At 38.9% G+C, this 22,045-nt stretch overlaps 1 protein-coding gene across 2 annotated transcripts in view; it reads right to left on the bottom strand.

Moving 5' to 3' along the window:
- DCUN1D1 (defective in cullin neddylation 1 domain containing 1) overlaps positions 1 to 22,045 on the bottom strand; it is a 37,490-nt gene that overhangs the window by 8,062 nt on the left and 7,383 nt on the right. For both annotated transcript variants that reach the window (XM_066241178.1, XM_066241179.1), the window contains exons 2-4: positions 13,536 to 13,752; positions 11,357 to 11,525; positions 9,243 to 9,373 (exon numbers count right to left, since the gene is read on the bottom strand). In XM_066241178.1, coding sequence (XP_066097275.1) covers positions 9,243 to 9,373; positions 11,357 to 11,525; positions 13,536 to 13,752 — 517 coding nt within the window. The remainder of the gene's footprint in view (positions 1 to 9,242; positions 9,374 to 11,356; positions 11,526 to 13,535; positions 13,753 to 22,045) is intronic.

The raw sequence follows: 22,045 nt of genomic DNA, 5'->3' as shown, positions 1-22,045 counted from the left end.
ATAAACTAGTGTCCACCTCTGCAATTCACCCCACTGAAAGCAATCTCTGGAAGGTTACAAGAGCCTTCTGGTTGCCAAATAAAGACCCTGATGTCCTTAATTTACTTGGCTCTCGGATGTAGTTGACAGAATTGAGCATACTTCCTGGGTGGGACTGTCACTTCTTTCGCTTTAATGATAGCATGCTACTGATTTTACTCTGGCCTCTCTGGTTTTCTTACTCTTAAACAGGCTCCTCTCTCACCATCAATAAATAAATGTAAGTATTCTGAAACACTGTATGTCAGCAATAACCACTTCTACTTCCCTCAAAGTTTTCAACCTTTACCTTTTTCACGTTATATGCTCAACCAAATCTAAAAACTCCTACATCTGAACTTTAAGGACATTCTCAATGGGTATCCACAAAACACTCAAATTCAACAGGGCTTAAACTTAACTCATTCTCTTACCTCTACAGACCAGCTATTCCACCTCTCTCAATGAATGTCATCAGCCTATATAATATTTCTCAATGAAACTTCTCATTGTGAGAAACTGTCCTATGCATTACAAGACACTTAGTATCCCCCTAATGTCAGCAGAAGTCCTCAGTCATTATGACAACCAAAAAACAGGCCCTGGCTGGTTGGCTCAGTGGTAGAGCGTCGGCCTGGCGTGCAGAAGTCCCGGGTTCGATTCCTGGCCAGGGCACACAGGAGAAGCGCCCATCTGCTTCTCCACCCCTCCCCCTCTCCTTCCTCTCTGTCTCTCTCTTCCCCTCCCGCAGCCGAGGCTCCATTGGAGTAAAGATGGCCCGGGCACTGGGGATGGCTCCTAGGCCTCTGCCCCAGGCGCTAAAGTGACTCTGGTTGCAACAGAGCGACGCCCCGGAGGGGCAGAGCATCGCCCCCTGGTGGGCGTGCCAGGTGGATCCCGGTCGGGCGCATGCGGGAGTCTGTCTGTCTCTCCCCATTTCCAGCTTCAGAAAAATACAAAAAAAGAAAAAAAAACATCCCCCACATTTCCAAATATCCCAAGTTGTGTTGAGTATTGTAGGGAAACTCCTTTCTTTCTCAGTGCATACTAGCAATTGAAGCCCTCATTCTAACCTCTCCATTCCCACTGACATGCTGACACTGGGGTCCTCTACATGTCCAGCCAAATCACTGGGACAGCTTCAATGTCAGTCTCTCCCTCTACTTCTGCCTCTACTCCTTTTAAAAAAACAACAAAAACTGTTTTCAAATAGTTTTCAGCTGCATTAAAATTAATAATAAAAAAATTTAAAAAAAATAGTTATCAGGCATATAAATTTGGTATCACTTCCATTCTTAAAATTCTTCAATGATTAAAACAACAATGAGATAGATACCACTACACACCTTATGGAAGGGCCAAACTCCAAAACACTGACAACACCAAATGCTGGCTACAGTGTAGAGAAACAGAAACTTTCATTCATTGCAGGTAGGAATGCAGAATAGTACTGCCACTTTGGAAGACAGTTTGGCAGTTTCTTACAAAACTAAACACATGCTTACAATAAGATCCAGTAATCACACTCCTTGGTATTTACCCCAATGAACTGAAAACTTACATAATGGATGCACATGGATGTCTACAGCAGCTTTATTCATAACTGCCAAAACTTGGAAGCAACCAAAATGTCCTTTAAAAGGTGAACAGATATATCAACTGTGGTACACACAAAGCAATATTCTTCAGTCCTAAAACAAAATGAGCTATCAAGCCATCAAAAGACATGGAGGAAAACAAATGCATATTAATATTACTAAGTGAAAGAAGACAATGTGAAAGGACTACATACTGTACGATTCCAACTCTTTAACATTCTGGAAAATGCAAAAGTTTGAAGGCAGTAAAAAGATCAGTGGTTGTCAGCAGTAAAGTAGGAGGAAAGGATGACCAGACAGAGCACAAAGGATTTTTAGGGCTGTGAAACTACTCTGTATGACACTGTAAAGGCAGGTGCATGTCATTATACCTTTGTCCAAACCCACAATATACAGCAGCAAGAATAAACTTCAGTGTGAACTTGAACTTTGGGTGATAATGATGTAACAATGTAGCTATAATGATAATGATGTAACAATGTAGCTACAATGGCAGGGGATGTTGATGATAGGAGAAGCTATGCATGCGTGAAGGCAGGGTGTATATGGAAAATCTCTGTACCTGATGTTCAATTTTGCTATAAACCTAAAAAAACTCAAAAAATAAAGTCTACTGAAAAATTTTTTTTAGTTTACAGTGTTTTGCTGTTTCCTTAGGATAACATCTACATTTCTAGTCGAATGAACTTGCAGTTCCTCAAAGGTACAATGTGTCTCACTTCTGAGCAATTACACTTGCTAATCTCTCCATATTACAGACGACTTCTTTTCCTGTTGTCCTTGAAAACATATATTCATTCTTCAAGGCTCAAAAATTATAATCTTTGCAAAGACTTTGCAAACTCACCCAGACAGACCTAAGATGTTCCTGACACCATGCTCTCAGAGAAGCAGGCAATAAATGTGGAGTGAAAAGGGAAAATTCAAAAAGAAAAGTTCAAATTAAGAGCTGAAACACACAGATTAAGTTGAACATGAATAAAATGTTTATTGCCACAATCACAGAAAAATGTGCCTCTAGACAGAAATGTCCAAGTGGCAGAGAACAGCTTAGCTAGAGAGAAGTGGTTTAACATAGTTTAGCCTCATAAATCCCAACTCTAGCTCTAGATAATGATCTTGGGCAACTGAATTCACCTCTCTGTAATTCAGTTCAAAATAAAAATAACAGCCTGACTTGTGGTGGCACAGTGGATAAAGCGTTGACCTGGAAATGCTGAGGTCGCCGGTTCAAAACCCTGGGCTTGCCTGGTCAAGGCACATATGGGAGTTGATGCTTCCTGCTCCTCCCTCTCCTCTCTCCCCCCCTTCTCCAAAATAAATAAATAAAATCTTTAAAAAATAAACAACAGTATGTACATTCATAGGGCTGCTGTTGTAGGATTAAATGAGTTAATACATATAAAACATTTAGACTAGTTCCTGGTAAATAATAAGTCCTTACTATTACTTATTTTTAATAATTTTTTCTTTTTGTGACAGAAAGAGAGAGAGAGACACAGATAGAGACAAACAGAAAGGAGAGAGATGAGAAGCATCCATTCTTCCTTGCGGTACCTATAGTTGTTCATTGATTGCTTTCTCTTATGTACCTTGACGGGGGTGGAGGGGCTACAGCAGAGTGAGTGACTCCTTGCTCAATCCAGTGACCTTGGGCTCAAGCCAGCAACCTTTGGGCTCAAGCCAGCAACCATGGGGTCATGTCTATGATCCCACACTCAAGCTGGATGAGCCCATGCTCACACCAACCAGTGACCTCGAGGTTGCAAACCTGGGTCCTCTGCATCCCAGTCCAATGCTCTATCCACTGTGCCACCACCTGGTCAGGCTTATTTTTAATAATTAAAAAATTTATTATACATTCTGAAGCAGTACTGGAAAGAGAAAATTCAATAATAAGGTAACAACAACAAAAAAGGACAATTAGAAGGAAAATATAGCAAAAAAGAGACAAGCAAGTCTTCATAACAGAACTGTAATCCAAGAAACTTATAGATGAATCAATCCTCAAGCTCTTATGGTAAAGTTAAAAATGCCAACAGAGGTAATCCCAGTGTCATTCTTTCAAATAGAATCAACAGGGCACTGTGAGATTTCATAAAATATGAGCAACTGAGTGCCAGATGAACATGAAAATGAATTAAGAGTGAATCCACTGTCCCTAAGGGAAACAAAATGTTGCCAACTCACTTGGGAAGAAGGAATAGAGAATTAAACATCCTATTTGAAATGTTTTAATTTACTCAGAAATATCTACAGTTAGCATAACATAGTGTGATAAAAAAAATACAGAAATTGAAGTAAGAGATCTGAGGTTGAGTCCCAGTTCTCAAAGAACTCTAAAACTGTGACTTTAACGAGTCAGCCTCACTGATCATGATTTTCCTCTTCTTCATGAAAAGAAGGTAACAGGGGAGAGGTTTCTTTTCACTTAGTTCAAAGGATTGTTACAAGAACTAAAGAGGATTATGTAGATGAAACCATGCTTTAAAAACACTCCATGAAATTATTTCTAAATATTAAAGTAAGTGTTTAACAAAGAATGTTAAAAACTTTTAAATCAAATGCACAGGAATCGGATTCTAACTGAACCATCATTTACAAGAAAATAACCCTATAAACTTTATTATAATTAAAGTCAGGATTATCCTAAAAATGACAGGGCTACTAAAGAACAAATTTAATTTTTGGCAAAATTAATAAAATAATCAGTTCCACAAAAAAATAAAATACCCATACCATAGTGTTATTAATCTCTTTCTGGAGTGTTTTGTTAAGCTTTAAGAGCTCTATTCTGTAAGAAAACTGAAAAACTGGAAATGTGTCTAGAGGAGACAGTAACAGGAATAGTAAAGGTCCCCTCAAATGAATAGTTAAAATAATTGGAGAGCTGACTTAGAAAAAAAAAGGGGGGGGTAAGTGACAATTAACTTTTTAAAAATTATTATTTTTTTTTTTTTTTACAGGGATAGAGAGTCAGAGAGAAGGATAGATAGGGACAGACAGACAGGAACGGAGAGAGATGAGAAGCATCAATCATTAGTTACTTGTTGCGCAATGCGACACCTTAGTTGTTCATTGATTGCTTTCTCATATGTGCCTTGACCGTGGGCCTTCAGCAGACCGAGTAACTCCTTGCTCGAGCCAGCGACCTTGGCTCCAAGCTTGTGAGCTTTTTTTGCTCAAGCCAGATGAGCCCGCGCTCAAGTTGGCGACCTCGGGGTCTAGAACCTGGGTCCTCTGCATCCCAGTCCGACGCTCTATCCACTGCACCACCACCTGGTCAGGTGACAGTGAACTTTTAAGGTTAGACTTTCTCTGGGCGATAGCAGAGGACAAATAAGGGCAATGATACAAGTTATACAAACAAAGATGCTAGCTTAATAAGGAAGAACTATATGATAACAAGGAAGAATATCCTATGAAGAGAATGGACCACTTCCTAAAACAATGTGCCCAATCCCCAATGTTCAAATGTAAAAGCTAAATGAACATCAGGTACGAATGCTACTTTGGATAAGTTAGATTTAACAGAGGACTTATGAAGCACCTTTCAAAAATTTAAAATTCAGAAGACTATCAGAAATGGCAGGTGACTGAAGCAGATGGTGATAGAAAAAGCATCTTATCCTAGTGTCACAAGAAATAAGGTTACAGAAAATGAGAAAAAATGGAAAACACCAGCTCATACTACCATTATTAGCACAGCTATTCATAAATAAACCACAGTGCTGTTAAAGTCACTCTTTGCCATTTCGTTTTGGGCCTCATCTCTTCTCCTATGATCTTCAAATTTCTCTGTGCCAAATACTTTAATATATGAGCCCTGTAAACCCTTAGAAAGGCTGTTGGCCCTGGCCGGTTGGCTCAGTGGTAGAGCGTGGGCCTGGCATGCAGGAGTCCCAGGTTCGATTCCCGGCCAGGGCACACAGAAGCGCCCATCTTCTTCTCCACCCTTCCCCTTCTCCTTCCTCTCTTTCTCTTTCCCTCCCACAGCCAAGGCTCCATTGGAGCAAAGTTTGCCCGGGCGGTGAGGATGGCTCCATGGCCTCTGCCCCAGGCGCTAGAGTGGCTCTGGTCGCAACAGAGCGACGCCCCAGAGGGGCAGAGCATCGCCCCCTGGTGGGCATGCCGGGTGGATCCTGGTCGAGCGCATGCGGGAGTCTATCTGCCTCCCCATTTCTAGCTTCAGAAAAATGCAAAAAAAAAAAAAGGCTGTCAACTTTAATTAAGTTCTTCAACTAAGTAAGTCATTACATTCCTGACACCCAACAACAATGCAAAAAAAAAACAACCAACACTATGATTTTGTCTCATTACAGTTTTCTTTTTTTTTTAATTAAGACATTTCTAGTTTTAGTTTTATGGAAACACTGAGCAAAAGTATAGAAGTTCCTATATACCTCTCCCTCCATTCCCATTTCTAGTATTTTTAACAGCTTGTTTTAGTATGGTATATTTCACATTAGGGCTCATTCTGTGTTGTACATTCTATGGGGTTTTTTTTGGGAGGAGGTGTAAAAATAAATTTAAAATTTTGTTTAAATACACATAAAGAATTTATCATCCTAACCATTTTTTTAAAGACTTTATTTATTTATATTTTTTAAAGATTTTATTTATCCATTTTTATTGGAGAGAGAGACAGAGGAAAGAGATAGAGAGAACAGGGGGAGGAGCAGGAAGCATCAACTCCCATATGTGCCTTGATATATGGCGACCTCAGTGTTTCAGGTCGACGCTTTATCCACTGCGCCACCACAGGTCAGGCCTAACCATTTTTAAGTGTGCAATTCAATAGTGTTAGGTACATTCACTATTGTACAACTAATCTCTAGAACTCTTTTCATCTTGCAAAACAAAAATTCTATATCCATTAAATAATATTACATTTTTCTTAAGCTCAATCCTTACTAGTTAAAAGAATAAACAGTTAAATCTAATTTTTCTGCATAATCTTTTGCTCAATTTTTTCTATAATCTAAAATTCCAACTTACCATATTAATATATTCAATAACTATAAAATTTTAATTTTGCTTTATTTTCACCATATAATAAAAAGATTCAATATCAAAACTACATATTCACCCAAAAATATAACTTATTTTGTACAGTAAGGGGTAGGAAGATAATTAAGAAAAAGATTCAGCCCCTTTATTTTATTTTATTTATTTATTATATTTTTCTGAAGTCAGAAGCAGGGAGGCAGAGAGACGGACTCCCACATGCACCCGACCAGGATCCACGAGGCATGTCCACCAGGGGGCAATGCTCTGCCCATCTGGGGCTTTGCTCCGTTGTGGCCAGAGCCATTCTAGTGCCTGAGGTGGAGGCCATGGAGCCATCCTCAGCACCTGGGCCAACTTTGCTCCAATGGAGCCTTGGTTGCAGGAGGGGAGAGAGAGATATAGAGAAAGGAGACAGGGAAGGGTGGAGTAACAGATGGGTGCTTCTCCTGTGTGCCCTGGCCGAAAATCAAACCCAGGACCTCCACATGCCAGGCCAACATTCTGCTGCTGACCTAGCCAGCCAGGGCTAGGATTTAGCCCCTTTCAATCACAACTGATATTCACAACATTTTGTTTAATCTTACCAAAATATTGTGCTGTATTTCTAAACATAACAAATAATTTTTTAATATATACATATAAATTTAAAACTTTAATTGGTTTTCATTTGTGTATAAAAAAGAAACTAGAAAAAACAGACCAGTTAACTGGTGACCACCAAAAGAAGACGAGAAACCAATCCTAGGTATACTAGCTTATTTTGCCTGCAAAATGAGAAATTTTTTTGTAATATCTAACCTAAAGAGTCAGTTGGAAATGAGGTTTCATAATTTAGAATTCTGCTTTACAGCTATTTCATAAGTCTTAATCTATTTCGTGTTGGTCACTCTTTGGGCCAATTTTCCAATACTAATGATATGCATTCATCCTTTCCTCACTCACTTTCAGTCACTTCCTTAGCCTCAGCCCTATTCACATAACCCTTTTCTCAATGCTTTCTCCCTCTAATCTAAAACATAAATAAGGATTAGGACAAAAGGCTACTCTCTGCCTTTCCAACTACAGTATATTCAAAATAAAATAAACTCACATCAACCATATCACTGAATAAGTTATATAACCTACCTGTGCCTGTTTCCTTATTTGCAAAGGAAGGATAAAAAAGACTAGCACTCTATTATTATGTACCTGGCACATAATAATATATGATTCATTGAATGAAAGAATAAATGGTTCATAAACTTGTTAAACATCAAATGTGGCAATATATGTAAAGTACTCAGCACAGTGCCAGACATACTGAAAGCTCGTGTTTAATGGAAGTTACAGCCATCATCAAAATCTTTAGTGTGTCCCCACTGCCCACAAATTTCAATTTAAACCTTTCTGTCCTGTTTTTAAAAGAAGCCTGTGGTTACTAAGTCTTAATATGTTTCACCAACTAAAATCAAGTCAATATTTTCTTGCTTCCATAAAGTCAAGTTTATTTCTCAAGATTCAGACCTTCATTCATAACTATGTTCTCATCATTGGAACACGTTTTATCTTCCCTTGCCCAGCCAAAGCCAACCCTTTAGTTCACATCCCATTGTGCCTTGGGAGCATGTCCCAACCATTCCTGCTTTTATTCATTTCTACTTTTATCTAAAACCCTCACACTCATTATTTTTCTGCCAAAATCCAACCTTCTCAGAAAACTGTAAATTACACTGTAGCTTTTAGTTCCATATCCCGTAGCCATCCCCAAAGCAAATGAATGGATATTATATACAGTATAAAGCAGGGGTCCCCAAACTTTTTACACAGGGGGCCAGTTCACCGTCCCTCAGACCGTTGGAGGGCCGGACTACAAAAAAAACTATGAACAAATCCCTATGCACACTGCACATATCTTATTTTAAAGTAAAAAAACAAAACGGGAAGAAATACAATATTTAAAATAACAAACAAGTAAATTTAAATCAACAAACTGACCAGTATTTCAATGGGAACTATGGTCCTCCACTGACCTCCTATGAAAGAGGTGCCCCTTCCAGAAGTGCAGCGGGGGCCAGATAAATGTCCTCAGGGGGCCGCATGTGGCCCGCGGGCCGTAGTTTGGGGACCCCTGGTATAAAGTGATCTAAATTGTTAACAGTAGTTATTTCTGGATAAGATAATGAATGTTACATCATCTCTTTTTATTCTTTATTATGGATTCCAAACAATTTATAACCAGAAGAATATATTTATCTGGCATTCTATGACTCAGAAATCCTACAAGGCTATTTCTACAAATTAATAGTGAAAAACTTATGATCCTACGATCACTACAATAGCTTCTGAAAAAACAAACAAACAAATGTACGTATGTATGTCAGGGGAATTTTAGCTATTTATTTTCTGTACAGTTCTTTAAAAAAATCAGTAGCTCACAAGGGATATCCAAAGTAACCAACCCTATTAATTAACGCACTCAGTATATTCCAAGTCACCAGAAGTTCATTGTTTTTCAGGAACTGGTATTTTCATATTTTATGCTCAAAACATGTAACTTTCTCTTACAAAATAAAAGTGACACTGTCAATGTATTAGAATGTATTTGAAACACCAAATATAATTTTTAAAAATTCTTACCTAATCCTTTTTGTCCTGGATTCTTTGCAAAATTAAAAGTAAACTGGTAAAAATCCTTAAATCGTCCTGGTTCTTTCAATTCTTGTTCCATCTTGGGTATCTGGGCCTTTAGTTTTTCTATGCTGTCACATCTACATTGTAAAATTAAGTTTATAAAAGATAAACTTTTTCACTATAAATTAAGGACTTAACTTATTCCTATGATAGGTTATATTTATTTCATAGAACTTTTTAAAAATCAAATAGCTGAAATTTCTCTTTTTACATTACATAAACAAGTATGGGTTTTGTTGGAGGAAGAAAAAGTCTGGAGTGATTAAATGTTAGAAATAATTACTATTTTTAAAAGACATGGGCTATTACTTTTAATTACATAATTCACTGGATTATTAACACACCTGAATTGCAGAAGTCAGCTGCCATGAACAGATGAGAATGTATAGTAATCAACAACAATCACCACTTTAAACTGTAGTATATACTCCTTACACCATCACAAGTCACATCTAGTTTACAAACTAACTGAAAGCATAGTTTCTTACTTAGGTGAGACTGCACTCCTCTTGAAAAGTTACTCTGTGTTATATACAAAGTATAATAAAATCAGTTGAACTCCCTACCATTTTCAACTGAAGTTATATCTCAAATCCACAGTAAACTTTTCTCTATTTTGCAAAGCAGTCAACTTCTAAGGAGTTAAAAGGTCCAAGTACCAAGTCTTACTTTCCACAGAACAGCCTTAAGATAGACATATTGTTTCTTATAGATTCCACAAAACCAATCATTCTATTTTTTCCTTATCTTTTCGCTTTTATCTTATAACACCTCCCAGATCATTAGTTTGAAGATAAAATTTTGATTTGGAAGTTCATCATATTGTACATAAATTCAGTTTCAAATGAAAAAAGAAAAAAGTTCTAACAACATCTGTCCTAGATAGAAAATTACAGTAAGTTCACAATGGGGCTGGCTTTGGCCACAACAGTGTCCAGGCCAGTTATTAATTTATTGCCTCTCAACTTTAAACCTGCTTTGCCCTAAATTGCGACTATCTGTAGTGGACTACATTCTCTTGACAGTTGGCTCACTGTTAGGTTCTACCAATAGAGGGCAATGAAAGGCTGGAAGAGGAAAAAGGAACTTTTCTTATCCTAGTTTGTCTCCTGTAGAGAGCAAGGGTTCCAGTGTGCTGGAAGGTCCCAGCTGTGTTCACCAATGGTGGCAACTCACATGGCCCCGCCTCGCAGCCAGCGGCCTCTAGCCAGTTTCTCCTTCCTGGGGAGGGGCAGGCAGGCATCAGAGGCATTAGGTTCTACAGCAGCCACACCCTCAGGACTGATTACAATGTCCCTCAGGCTCAAGATCAGAATGTCTGGGTTCAAATCCTGGTTCTAACACCACCTAATTCTAGCTTCTCTGTACGTTGGTTACCTCATCGCTACAATGGGAATAGAAACACTACTTCTCAGACAGTTATTGTGAAGAGGTAAGTAAAGTACTTCCTTACTTAGCACAGTTCCTGAAATAAAATAAATGTTCAACAAATGCTAGCTGTTATAATAGTCACCCTCTAAAAACAAAGGGCAGCCTGTTACCTACCCACAGAATGCTTCTGCAGCCTCATTAAATAGACGAGAAGCCAGAGAGAAAACCTGTACCCATGAATTTCCAAACTATTTATTCCAAGACATTCAGCTAACCAGCTGCCAAGATGTAAACTGAATAAAAAGTGATTAGTAACTTCCAAGATTTTAAATTCTAGGAGTTTGTTTATAAATTCAGAATATGTAGCCTCACATTATAAAATACCTTAAAACTTGCTCATTTCACTATGCTTTAAAGCATAGTAATTTATTTTAATGCTGGAGAACTTCCCTTAGAAACAAATAATAACAGTACAATGCAAACAAAATAGGCTGTACGAGCTAGACAGATGACTACACAGAACACTGGGTAACATGGGAAGGAGTTAGCATATTAGCCCCTTTCTATTTACAGCAATGTATATGGGCTGGTACATTTATAAATTTATATTTAAAAACACATAACATGATTCAGTTCCACAGTAATTCTCATAGCAGTGTACCTAAATTCCTTGGTAGTTATATACTCACCCTAATTCTGCCATGCCATCCATGAACTCTTGTTTGGAGAATTCGCACTGTGTTGCTGCTCTGAACTTCCACGCAATGATCAACACACTAATGCTAGCTGGGTCGAGTGCCAGGTCATCACAGAACTGCTGTATACCATCTATTCCAATTTTATTTTCATCTTGAGGATCTTTATAAATAACAGTGCAATATTAAATTAATGCCATACTTTATTATGCTATTCCTAAAACTAAAAAATGATCTCAACAGACCAAATATTTTCCTGCTATAATATTCAAAGCCACTTTGCCCTCAAAACAACACTCTTAAGATGAACAAAATATACAAGGTGGGACAAAAGAAGGTTTACAGTTGTGAATATGTGAAACACAGTTTATTTTTGTATTATTATTTCTTCCTTTTTCTTTTTCTTTTTTTATTTTTCTTTTTTTTTGTTTGTATTTTTCTGAAGGGAGAAGTGGGGAGGCAGAGAGACTCCTGCATGTGCCCGACCAGGATCCATCTGGCATGCCCACTAGGGGGCGATGCTCTGCCCTTCTGGGGCACTGCTTCATTGCAACCAGAGCCATTCTAGTGCTTGAGGCAGAGGCTATGGAACCATCCTTAGCGCCTGGGACTTTGCTCCAATGGAGGCTTGACAGCAGAAGAAGAGAGAGATAGAGAGAAAGAAGAGGGGGAGGGTGGAGAAGCAGATGGGCACTTCTCCTGTGTGCCCTGGCTGGGAATTGAACCCGAACATACACACGCCAAGCCAATGCTCTACCACCGAGCCAATCAGCCAGGGCTTCTTTTCTTTTTTTAAAGTGAGAAGAGGGGAGATAGCAAACAGACTCCCACATGCACCCCACCGTGGATCCACCCAGCAACCCCTGTCCAAGACTGATGCTCAAATCAACCAAGCTATCCTCAGCACCAGGGGCCGACACTCAGACCAACCAAACCACTGGCTATAAGAGGGTAAGAGAGAGAGAATGGGGAAAGGGAGGGAAAGAGAAGCAGATGGTTGCTTCTCATGTGTACCCTAACCAGGGATCAAACCCAGGATGTCACATACCAGGGATGATGCTCTATCCACTAAGTAAACCAGCCAGGGCATTATTTCTTAATCATTGTATTTTCCATATGAACAACTGCAAACCTACTTTTGCCCCATCCTGTATATATAGACACTTGATTTCTAAAGTCACATTTATTCATATGAAAAATGTCCCATAATCATATACATTCAGAAAGTCAGACATTGTAGTGATAAAGGATTTTTACTGAACCTACTCAAATTTTAAGTAGGCTTTCTAAATTAACAGTATTATGTACCAAAATTCATTTTCCTCTTAAAACAAAGTTCATTTTACCACAGCAATCACTTCTTTAGAGTATCAAAGAAACCATAAACTCAGCAATTTGATCCTAACCTTGACAATATAGCTGTTGTTCAAATTTTTAAAAAATCAATATTTACTTAACAAACAGCAAAAATTTTAAGTAATGAAAAATACAAGGAGAAACAGGCATTCATACACCGCTGTCAAATGTAATCTGCTAACCTCTCTAGCAATAAAAAAAAATGGCTTTTTTATTTTGGACATGAATTATACATAAAATATTCCAATTTTGAAAAAAAATTTAAAACTCTATACACATTTCTGCATAAACATAAAAGGCATGGAAGAATCCACACCAGAATTAAATACTGGGTCCCTCAAGAGAATAAATAAGGAAAAGATGGAGAAACAATTATTAACTTTTTCTTTAGTCATCTATTATGTATTATTTAACTATTTCAAAGTGTATATTACTTTTAAGCTCTTAAGGTTATTAAAATTATCATGCAGGTTTCCTTAAAATTAGTTCAGCTGAGTTTTTAGTAAATGAGGAAAGAAAACCAGTTCCCCCAAACCCCATTCTCAAATTTGATCACGGGGAAAGAATTAAGGGGGAAGCAATAAAGAGGCTAAGAAGAAATTTTAGGGGAAAGAAATTTAGTGGTAATTTCTCTTAGATCTTTTGAAGTTAACTAAGTTCTACAGAGCTCTATTGAGATATTCATCCCTTTCATATGTTCTATATATTATACACACATACACACAAATACATATGTTCTACATATTATTTCTCATAAGCAGCATGTAACTTTGGAACACCTGGTTCAAAACATTTAAAGATACAAGTAAACACTCACCTTTGTATCTATTGTACAGTTGTTCTAATTTCTTCCTGTCCAATGATCCCTTTACACTCTCCCGTATATAAAGTTCAGGGTTTTGGAAAAAATTGTCTGTTGCAACATCTAACTTCCAGTCATTTTGAGACAGGCAACTTACTGCTGTTTTTTCGCTAGATTGTGTGAAGATCATGAACTGGCGAACTTTATCCTTCTGCGATGATTTCAACTTGTTCTATTGAAACCAGAAAATAAACTGAAATACTATGTAAAATCACAGAAGACTAAGTATTTCTATATGCCTGACTAATCATTCTCAGCAATATTTTTTCCTCATATATTAAAACATTATAGCTCAAAATTTATTTTTGATTTACTATTAATCAGAAAGACATTTTAAAAAATCTAAAACAAAATTTAGTATCATTTTGGAAAAGAAACTAGAACAAAGGCAAAGGAAATTCACCATCAAAGGTGGATCCTGAGAGTATGTATAAAGGCTGTAGAGCAGGGGTCGGGAACCTTTTTGGCTGAGAGAGCCATGAACGCCACATATTTTAAAATGTAATTCTGTGAGAGCCATACGACCCGTGTAGGTTACACATTATCCAATAAAAATTTGGTGGTGTCCCGGAGGACAGCTGTGATTGGCTCCAGCCACCTGCAACCATGAACATGAGCGGTAGGAAATGAATGGATTGTAATACATGAGAATGTTTTATATTTTTAACATTATTATTTTTTTATTAAAGATTTGTCTGTGAGCCAGATGCAACCATCAAAAGAGCCACATCTGGCTCTCAAGCCATAGGTTCCCGACCCCTGCTGTAGAGGGAAGTATAGCTACTCTCAAGACCTTGACCACGCACAGTGTTCTAAAGGTATATATATACAGTGTGTCCATAAAGTCATGGTGCAATTTTGACCGGTCACAGGAAAGCAACAAAAGATGATAGAAATGTGAAATCTAAGCCAAATAAAAGGAAAACTTTCCCAGTTTCCCAGTTTCATACCTATTCAGTGCAGTTTGATGTGGGCTCACGCACAGATTTTTAGGGCTCCTTAGGTAGCTATCCCGTATAGCCTCTACAGACTTGTCACTGACTGGTGGCCTACCAGAATGGGGTTTCTCCACCAAACTGCTGGTTTCCTTCAACTGCTTATCCCACCAAGTAATGTTATTCCTATGTGGTGGCGCTTCATTATAAATGTGCCGATATTCACGTTGCACTTTGGTCACGGATTTGAATTTAGCAAGCCACAGAACACACTGAACTTTCCTCTGTACTGTCCACATCTCGACTGGCATGGCCGTGGGCTGCTCCGCTGTATACACGGTGGTATGTCATCATCTGCACATGTGCACATGCTGCCACATCATCCTACAGAAACTAGGAGGGTTTTCCTTTTATTTGGTGCAGATTTCACATTTCTATCATCTTTTGTTGCTTTCCTGTGACCGGTCAAAAGTGCACCATGACTTTACGGACGCACTATATATATAAGGAGTAGTGGAGAAGAAGTTCACACTATCTAGCCAGCCAAAACAGTCAAATGACCCTGGGTAACAATGAGATTTACAGGTGTTTGCTGCAGTCCTAAAGCCCAGTATAAAAGATACAGGGTACAATTCTCCTCCCAACCCCACTTCCCTTGTTTTCTTGCTATTTTTTAAGCAAATGTGAGAGAGCAACAGACTATGATTACTCTACATTTTTCCTGGTGGTGTTCAATTTCATATTTTCGTTCAAATCAGAAGGCCTGAAATATGAATAAGTACCGTGCATCCTTCCAACCAACGTAATATGATTAAGATTCTGCCTTTTTCCCCTGAAAGAATCACCTCTTTCCCTTAGCTTGAGCCTAGTATAGGCTCTTTCAAAACAGCCTCTCGACTGTAATAACCTCTTCTCACTTGCCTTGTGTTACATTGATTCATTCCTCATCTGACCTGGACCCTAAGCAAAAAGAAGCAGGGAAATAGGCCATCTTCTCTCTCCCAGTACCAAGGACCATGTTCTCCCTCCCCTCCCACCCAACCTGATCTCCTGTGGAAAGTCAGCCTCCCACTCTCATTCTTCTCCCTCACAAGTTCTAATGCCACCACTTAGCAAAATACTTGGATTCTTCTGAGCTACTACTGCAAATGATGGAGGGAAAAGCATGTGTGTAAGGCACACATTAATAGACACAGCGGTTCTGTAGTATAAGCAACACATCTGAAAACCCTAGAATATTTGCTCTGGCAACACTAACAGATTACATACCTCAACCCTCTGATTGTACAGATGACAAAACAGACCCAGAGGGTTAAGGAATTTGTTCAAACATTACCCAGGTTCTGGCCCCGGTGAGATAGCTCAGTTAGTTAGAGCATCGTCCCAAAAGAGAAGTTGTGAGTTCAATCACCGGTTAGGGCACATATTGGAACAGATCACTGTTCCTCCCTCTATCTCCATCTCTCTCTCTCTCTCCCCCTTTCACTTGCGTGCACACCTTTCTTCTCTCTCTAAATCAATAAAATAGACATTTGAAAAAACTTGAAAAAGAAAATTACCCAGGTTATTATTAGTGGAAATGGAATAAGAACAGAAAGGCCTTGTGAATCAGAGTTAGTAATCTTCACATAAACCAAACTATTTGCTGTACATACTCTAAGCCTTTTAAAATTTTCAGGAAAAGAACTGCCAAAGATATATTTCTACCTATCACAGAATAAAAATAATACTACACAAAATCAAACATGAAAAACATTTATGCCCTGGAGTCTGACCTGCCAACCATACTCTTTTCTTTCTGTAAATATGCTATTGCTCGGATTACAGATTAAAATCTCAACCTCTGTTCATTAAATTTAAGAAACTATAGGCCCTGGCCGGTTGGCTCAGTGGTAGAGCATCAGCCCGGCGTGTGGCTGTCCCGGGTTCGATTCCCGACCAGGACACACAGGAGAAGTGCCCATCTGCTTCTCCACCCTTCCCGGTCTCCTTTCTCTCTCTCTCTTCCCCTCCTGCTGCCAAGGCTCCATTGGAGCAAAGTTGGCCCGCGTGCTGAGGATGGTTCCATGGCCTCCGCCTCAGGCACTAGAACAGCTCCATTTGCAACAGAGCAACACCCCAGATGGGCAAAGCATCACCCCTGGTGGGCATGCAGGGTGGATCCTGATTGGGCACATGCCGGAGTCTGTCTCTCTGCCTCCCTGCTTCTCACTTCAAAAAATACAAAAAAAAAAACAAAAAAAAAAAACTATAAATTCACTAACCTTCTGATACTTCACTAATAACTACCACCACCTCTGGACACCAGTAATTCATATCCAATTATACAACACATCTCTTAAATGTCTATCCCTATTGAAAAAAATCTAAAGACTTATTCAATTACAACAAACCAACATAGAAATCAAATCCTAAGGAAACTATGAGGAGAGGAGGGGAGATAGGAAGCATCAACTCATAGTTGTGGCACTTCAGTTGTTCATTGATTGCTTTCTCATATGTGCCTTGATGGAGAGGGAAGGGGGGGGGCTCCAGCTGAGCCAGTGACCTTGGGCTTCAAGCCAGCAGCCTTTGGGCTCAAGCCAGCGACCATGGGGTCATGACTATGATACTATGATCCACGCTCAAGCCAGCAAGCCTATGCTCAAGCCTGATGAGCCTGTGCTCAAGCCGGCAACCGCGGAGTTTCAAACCTGGGCCCTCATGGTCCCAGGTCAACACCGCTGCGCCACCAACTGATCAGGTGGAATGTACCTGTCTTATTTTAATATACTCTTTAACTGAAAGGAAACAACTTTGATTTCAACTTTTGTTATTAAATTTTTTAAATGTGTATACCTTTCTTCCTTGAGATATAATATACTGACATACATTTTAGTCTTCAAAGAACAGGGAAGTACATAAGGGTCACTGTGATCATCAGTGATCACTATATAATGTTATATAAAGTGTTGGAGATTAACCAAGAAGTATTAACAACTATAGGCCACATCCTGGAAATTACTTTTAATTAAACCTGATACAACTTCTTTTGTATAATTTTTCCTCCATTCTCCTAATTGCTGTTGGAGGCAAGAATCAGGATTCTTGGGGTTTTATTATATAATATTAAATCCAGAACACTGTTCCCTGAAACTTGAATCACTTTTGCTAAAGAGAAGGAAAAACACAGCATAAGTCAATTCTGCAAGGCAAAAAGAGCTGTTCATTCTCCTAATGATTTCCTGTTAGCAAGATATTAGAAAATTGGGGAACAAAGATTTTTAAAAAATCATCTTATCCATACAAACTAATAACATTACACAAATAAATTATCAAATTCCATGTCATATCTTATTTGAAAAATGTTTATGTAATAATGTCTATGTATAGGTAAATGTGCACTATTAACTGGTTTAAATATCCAGTATATGGGCAATATAAATTTATTTTAAGAAAAAGGGCTTCAGCTGCTCATTTCCAACACCACAGAGGCAAATGAGCAATACCTGGCAGAGAACTGACAGTACAGGCCAAGCGGTAATAAACATTCTCATTCCTGGCCCTGGCCGGTTGGCTCAGTGTTAGAGCGTCGGCCTGGCGTGCAGAAGTCCCGGGTTCGATTCCCGGCCAGGGCACACAGGAGAAGTGCCCATCTGCTTCTCCACCCCTCTCCCTCTCCTTCCTCTCTGTCTCTCTCTTCCCCTCCTGCAGCCGAGGCTCCATTGGAGCAAAGATGGCCCGGGCGCTGGGGATGGCTCCTTGGCCTCTGCCCCAGGCGCTAGAGTGGCTCTGGTCGCAACAGAGCAACGCCCCGGAGGGGCAGAGCATCGCCCCCTGGTGGGCGTGCCGGGTGGATCCCGGTCGGGCGCATGCGGGAGTCTGTCTGACTGTCTCTCCCCGTTTCTAGCTTCAGAAAAATACAAAAAATAATAATAATAATAAAATAAAAATAAAAAAAACCATTCTCATTCCTGCAGTCTAATCAGTACCCTTCACCCCCTTCCTGTACATATCACACATGCTCATATGTCTCTCTCTTATCTACTCTCTGTACCTAGAATAAAAATCTTAACACCTCTTCTCCTACTAAGGAGGATGCACTCAATTCTGTGGCCTCAAAGGCTGTCCTAGAGTAAACCTGGAGTGGACTACACTGACCTGCCCTTTCCCAAGCCTATTTAGGAGAGCTGTAACACTCCCATCCCCTATTCCCAGGTCTTATAGGGGCACCAGGCAAGGTGTTTTGAGAATATAACATCAAAGGTTTAAATTTCTATCAACTATGGAAGAGAAAAAGGGTATCTAACCAGCAAAGAATTATTTCATAAGGGATGAGAGGATGGGCAGAAACTCAAGTGGAAGAAAAACATATGGGCTTTTTCTATTTCTACAATAAACCTAGTTGGGGAATCTTCCTAAGACCAAAAACATATGACAACTAAAGTCAGCACTCAATTGCAGTATATGCCATTTACTTAGGGCCTATTTAAAAGGAACTAAAGTGGTCACTAAATAAAATTAGGCAATACAATATTTAGTATTTAAATGTGAAAATTATCTAGAATAGCATCAAATTTTCAAGGAAATTCAATACTGGTATGTAAAATGTATAAAATACAGGATATATTCTGATTTTTTTATTTTAGCAAAAAAGGGGGACCCTGGCCAGATAGCTCAGTTGGTTAGAGCATCATCTCCAAGTGCAGGGGTTGCCAGTTTGATCCCTGGTAAGGGCACATACAGGAACAGATTCATGGTCCTGTCTCTCTCTCTCTCTGCCTTACTAAAATCAGTAAGTAACAAACTTTAAAAAAAGGGGGGGGGGGAGAGAGGAATGGAGGGAGAAGGAGAAGAGAAGAAGAGAGAAAAAAAAAGAGGTAAGAAAGGGAAAAAAATGCTGTCTCTTATACTAGAAAGCTAATTACAATTGTAGCAAAGGTTACCAAAATTAGAAGTACGTACTATCATAATCTGAGCAGTAAGCAGCTCTTATTTGCTCATCTTTATAAAATAAAAATACAATTATCAGTAGATATTATTTAATACTTAAATCTATCACACACTTGCAATTTTTTTTATCCAAGAACTATAAAAATCACATTTAAAACAATAGGTTTTCTAGAAAAAAAATCAGACAAGTATTTTGAATGTCACCAAGAATCATATAAATAGTTAAGTATAGCTTGACCAGGCGGTGGCGCAGTGGATAGAGCGGCGGACTGAGATGCAGAGGACCCAGGTTTGAGATCCCAAGGTCGCCAGCTTGAGCGCAGGCTCATCTGGCTTGAGCAAAAAAAAGCTCACCAGCTTGGACCCAAGGTCGCTGGCTCAAGCAAAGGGTTACTCGGTCTGCTGAAGGCCCGCGGTCAAGGCACATATGAGAAAGCAATCAATGAACAACTAAGGTGTCACAATGAGAAACTGATGATTAATGCTTCTCATCTCTCTCCGTTCCTGTCTGTCTGTCCCTATCTATCTCTCTGACTCTCTCTTGTCCCTGTAAAAAAAAAAAAAAGTTAAGTATATTTTACCACTGAATCTACAAAGTCAATTGTGATAAAATAGGGACTCAGAAAGGCTCTATGGTAAAAAATAATAATGATCATAAAGTTAAATTCCATTTATAAGTATCTCAAGAAATACAATGAACATGGAAAATAATTTTCTAGTTAAATAAGTCCTAACAATTTCAAATGAAACAATTTTAATGGGTAAGTAGTATTTCTTAAAGCAAAAAAATTAAGACCCATTTTATTATTTTGATTATTCTAAATTTTCCTCTTCTCATCCTTAAGTTTCAAATTCAGTCTGAACGCTATAAAGTTACCAAAGCCTTTATATTTTTAAAGGAATTTTCTGACTTAATTCTAGTTATTCAGGAGATGATGTATTCATCTCACAAAAGTCAATGTTTTAAAAATCAAACACTGTAATGATCACCCATAAATCTCACTAAAAGCTCTGTATGTTGATTCTCATGTTTTCCATATGATTAACAACTTAACTTCATCTGAAACTTAAAAGAACTAATTTAAGTCCAAAAAATCATACTTTCCATATACAATACATACCAGTCAGTAGATAAAGCCAAATGTTAAAATACATATCCCAAACCACTCATCTATAAAAAGCCTCCCCATAGATTATAGGTCAAAAGTGCAGAAAAATCACTTCAACTAACAAGACTACCTACTTCTAAAGACTTTCACTTAAGAGCAAAGTTCTATAAGAAAGCAAGGCTGGCCCTGGCCGGTTGGTTCAGTGGTAGAGCATTGGCCTGGCGTGCAGGAGGGTTTGATTCCCGGCCAGGGCACACAGGAGAAGCGCCCATCTACTTCTCCACCCCTCCCCCTCTCCTTCCTCTCTGTCTCTCCCTTCCCCTCCCGCAGCCAAGGCTCCATTGGGGCAAAGTTGGCCCGGGCGCTGGGGATGGCTCCGTGGCCTCTGCCTCAGGCGCTAGAATGGCTCTGGTTGCAACAGAGCAATGCCCTGGACGGGCAGAGCATCGCCCCCTGGTGGGCATGCCAGGTGGATCCCGGTTGGGCACATGCGGGAGTCTGTCTGACTGTCTCCCCATTTCCAACTTCAGAAAAATACAAAAAAAAAAAAAAAAATGAAAGCAAGGCTAAGAACCTATGTTTCCTGGAAATCTTCCTTCCTACCACCTGCACAGAAAGGCAATAGATGATTAGTGAAGAGTATAGACTCTCAAACCAGACAGGGAAGATTTTAATCCTCCCTGTGCCTCTTAACTGCTGTGTGACTTCGGGAAAACTACTTAATCTCTGATATCTGTATACTTCAATTTCTTCATCTGTAAACAGGGTGTGAAGGTTATATGAATTAATTCAGATTAAACTCTTAGAACTGTAACTAGCACATAGTAAGTACTCTTTACAAGTCAATGAAGCAAAGTAGAATACTCCAGAGAAAAAGAAATTTTGTATAAATGGTAAAGAAAGAATAACCATAATTAAAAATATAGCGACTAACACTGAGCTCCTACTGTGTGCCAACTATGCAAGGTGGTTATCACTGATTCCATTTTACCAGTGAGGAAACCAAACCTCATGCTCAATTTATCTAGAGATGACACACATACCTAAAAAACAGCAGCCTGGTTCCTAACTTCAAGGCATGGCCTTTTCATTTGTTCTATGTACACTGTCATCAAGTAAGAGGGGGGGAAACGGAAAAGTGCAACCAGTGACTAATTATGTGTGTACTGGAGAGAAAGTGAATTGTGAGCAATATTCACATATTTTCACATGTAAACAACATATATTCTGACTAAAATTTTTCCATTAAGCATTCCCTCACAACCTAACTAAAAAGGCTAATTTAGGGATGGAACTTCCCTTTAGAGTTTTTAGTGTGTGAGAAGAAGAGGGAGAGGGAAGGAGGAGAAAGAGATAGGTTATTTATAAGATAAGTAATTCAACAGGAAGAAAAATGTGTTTGTAGTCCTATCCGTTTTTTAAAAGTAGGACAATAATCTACAGCTTTAAATGTACAAAGGTGGCAAATTAGGAGTCGTTGAAAGGGTTT

The sequence above is a fragment of the Saccopteryx bilineata genome, chromosome 8 (genome assembly GCF_036850765.1).
Source record: "Saccopteryx bilineata isolate mSacBil1 chromosome 8, mSacBil1_pri_phased_curated, whole genome shotgun sequence".
Lineage (NCBI taxonomy): Eukaryota > Metazoa > Chordata > Mammalia > Chiroptera > Emballonuridae > Saccopteryx > Saccopteryx bilineata.
The sequence above is the reverse complement of the archived record's forward strand: the minus strand, read 5'-3'. Positions and strand labels throughout refer to the sequence as shown.